This window comes from Coffea arabica, chromosome 2e, assembly GCF_036785885.1.
Source record: "Coffea arabica cultivar ET-39 chromosome 2e, Coffea Arabica ET-39 HiFi, whole genome shotgun sequence".
Classification (NCBI taxonomy): Eukaryota; Viridiplantae; Streptophyta; class Magnoliopsida; order Gentianales; family Rubiaceae; genus Coffea; species Coffea arabica.
The window spans coordinates 47,305,872-47,309,054 of NC_092313.1; the positions used below are offsets into that span (position 1 = coordinate 47,305,872).

General features: G+C 42.7%; 1 protein-coding gene across 1 annotated transcript; it reads left to right on the plus strand.

Annotated features, from left to right (window-relative positions):
* Positions 1-1,270: 1,270 nt before the first annotated feature.
* Positions 1,271-1,789, plus strand: LOC140036314 (uncharacterized). Its single transcript, XM_072077674.1, has one exon. It carries the CDS (start codon positions 1,271-1,273, stop codon positions 1,787-1,789), a length of 519 nt encoding a protein of 172 aa, XP_071933775.1.
* The last annotated feature ends 1,394 nt before the right edge of the window (positions 1,790-3,183 follow it).

Sequence of the window (3,183 nt, forward strand, 5' to 3'; positions counted from 1 at the left end):
AAGATAAGTTGAAGATAGAAAATGTACCAGTAATAAAAGAGCATCCAGATGTGTTCCCTGATGAATTACTGACCTTATCTCCGGAGAGAGAGATAGACGTCAAGATTGATTTATTACTCGGGACCGCACCTGTATCTAAAACTCCATATCGGATGGCACCCGCTGAATTTAAAGAATTGAAATTGCAATTGCAAGATTTATTGGAATGAGGGTTTATTCGAGAAAACAGGTCTTCATGGGGAGTTTCGGTACTTTTTGTTAAAAAGAAAGACAGAAGTTTAAGGATGTGTATGGACTACCGGGGTTTGAATGATGTGACAATTAAGAATAAATACCCTCTCCCACATATTGATGAATTATTTGACCAGTTGCAAGGAGCGGTGGTGTTTTCTAAGCTAGATTTTCGATAGGAGTATTATCAATTGCAAATTAGAAAGGAGAATGTACCAAAGACTGCATTCAATTCTAGATATGGGTATTTTGAGTTTGCAATAATGTCCTTTGGATTAATCAATGCCCTTGTAGCATTTTATGGGTTTAATGCATCAAATTTTCAAACCCTACTTGGATTGGTTTGTAGTCATATTTATTGATGACATTCTCATTTACTCTAAAATCCGGGAGGAACATGAGCAGCATTTGAAAATTGTATTACAAATTTTGAGAGAACACCAGTTATATGATAAGTTTAGCAAATGTGAGTTTTGAAACATAAGAGGAGTCTCTCGAACCCCCAATTTGACTAGGCTTCGGAAATTAATTTTTGTGAACCTAAAGTTGACTTGGATTCGATAAATGAGATCCGACTACGGTTGGGTATGGACTACTGTGTTGCAAATCAATGGGAATCGGTCTGGGTTTTCTTCCAAGCACCTCTGTCTTGCCATAACATTGGAGAGTCCCCTCAGCACTTGTCGATTCAAGTCCAGGCTCCTACTTTTGCGGTACTAGTGTGTTTGTCGATGGCTCATGTAAAGTGTACGTCACAAGAGCGGGAGATTTTATGGATAGATCTATTGCGAGATAGCCCCATTATGGACCTTGGCTGTTGGTTGGAGATTTTAATGTGATTGTGCACTCGAAGGAGAAGCGTGCTGGAATGCCTTTTCGATTGAATGAAGGGACAAAACTTCTAAGCTTTATGGCAGAGGCGGGGGTTTGTGATGTTGGCGTTTCTGGCTCGAAGTTCACTTGGTGTAATAATAGGCAAGGATAAGCCAGGGTTTGGAAACGTCTGGACAGATTGCTCCTTAATGAGGCTGCACTACGTATGGACAACTCCTTTACAGTGCAACACTTAGGGAGAGATCCATCGGATCATGCCCCCCTCTTATTGTCGGCTTCAACTATGTTGGATAATAAGCCAAAACCGTTTTGGTTCTTAAATGTCTGGACTTCAAAGGAAGGGTTCCTTGATGTGGTCAAGCAGTGTTGGGCAGATGACGTCCCAGGCTCGCCTTTGCGAGTTTTGTCGATCAAACTAGGAAAGATGAAGAACTCTTTCAAGAGATGGTCAAGGGAAATGTTTGAGGACATCTTCATGGCCAGTAAGGATGCAGAGAGAGAGGTGATGGAAGCGGAGGTTGCTTATGACAATGATCCAATAGAGCAGCTACTCCTGAAGCTTCAAAAGGCACGGGTTAAACTTAGAAACACACTGGCAGTTGAGGAGGGATTTTCGAGGCAGAAGGCAAGGGTGAGGTGGCTGAAGGATGGGGATAGAAATTCAAAGTATTTCCATTCATTGGTGGCTGAGAGACGAAGTAGAGCACTGATTCACCATATTTGATGGAGTAATGGAGATTGGATAGAGTCTAAGACACAGATATGCAGCGAGGCAGTAGTGTTTTTCCACCACTTATTCACAGCCGAGCCTTGCTTAGGCTCAGATAAGCTGCTTGCAGTGATTCCGAAATTGGTTACTACACAAGACAATTTGTCATTGATGGATATTCCCTCACTACAGGAGATCAAGTCTGTTGTCTTCTCAATGGATGTGGACAGTGTAGCGGGCCCGGATGGTTTCATAGGAAAATTCTTCATGAGTACATGAGAGATAATTGCGACGGATGTTCACAAGGCAGTTACTAGTTTTTTCTATGAAGCGGAGTTGCCAAGGAGTGTTACAATGACATCTATAGTGCTAATCCCAAAGGTCACCTGTCCACAAGATTTCTCGTAGTACCGGCCCATAAGCTTATGTAACTTTATTAACAAGGTTATTTCATTGGCCAAAATTCTCCCACGACTTATCTCACCGCAACAAAGTGGTTTTGTTAAGGGGAGATAGATATCAGACAACTTCCTATTAGCCCAAGAGCTAGTGACGGGTATTGGCAAGCCAAATCGAGGGGGTAATGTGGTCATTAAGCTGGACATGATGAAAGCTTATAATAGGGTGTCATGGTTATTCCTTTTGCAAGTCTTGCATAATTTTGGCTTTAGTGAAACTTGGATGATATGGTATGGCGGTTGATATTGAATGTGTGGTTTTCGATAATCATAAATGGTGTGCCTAATGGTTTCTTCAAGTCCACTCGAGGCCTCAAACAAGGAGATCCATTATCTCCGGCCTTATTTGTTATCGGGGCTAAGGCTCTTTCACGGTCCCTGAATGCACTACTTGCGAAGAGCCAGTTCCACCCTTTCAAAGTCCCGGTGGGGTGTCCGGCGGTCACACATTTGTCTTATGCGGATGATGTAGTTATTTTTGCTAGTGGGCTTAAAGCATCCCTAAAGTTGTTAATGGGGGTGCTGAATGAATACTATTCGGTCTCAGGTCAACGTATTAATTAGTAGAAAAGTTGTTATTTGGTGCACCCTACATTGACTCTTTCTTGCCGGAATATGATCGGGCAGATAACTGGTTTTTGGAGGGTGTCGTTCCCCATTAAGTATCTTGGCTGCCCGTTATTCATTGGTAGGAGAAAGAAGGCATACTTTGCTGATATGTGCAATTCGGTGGTCAGTCAGATCTTGTCTTGGAAGCAGCGGTCTCTCTTGTCGGGAGGGCGGATCGTATTGTTAAAGCACGTCCTGGCCTAGATGCCAATCCATCTGTTAGCTACTGCAGCTCCTCCGAAGGGTGTGCTTTTAGAGTTGGAAAAGATTATGGCACGTTTCTTACGGGGCTCGATAGACATTGGGCCAAAGGCTTATTGGATTAATTGGGCTGACCTTTGT

What these genes read in the sequence shown, in the direction of transcription:
- LOC140036314 (XM_072077674.1), top strand. Translation starts at nt 1,271, where the DNA reads ATGGACAACTCCTTTACAGTGCAACACTTAGGGAGAGATCCATCGGAT.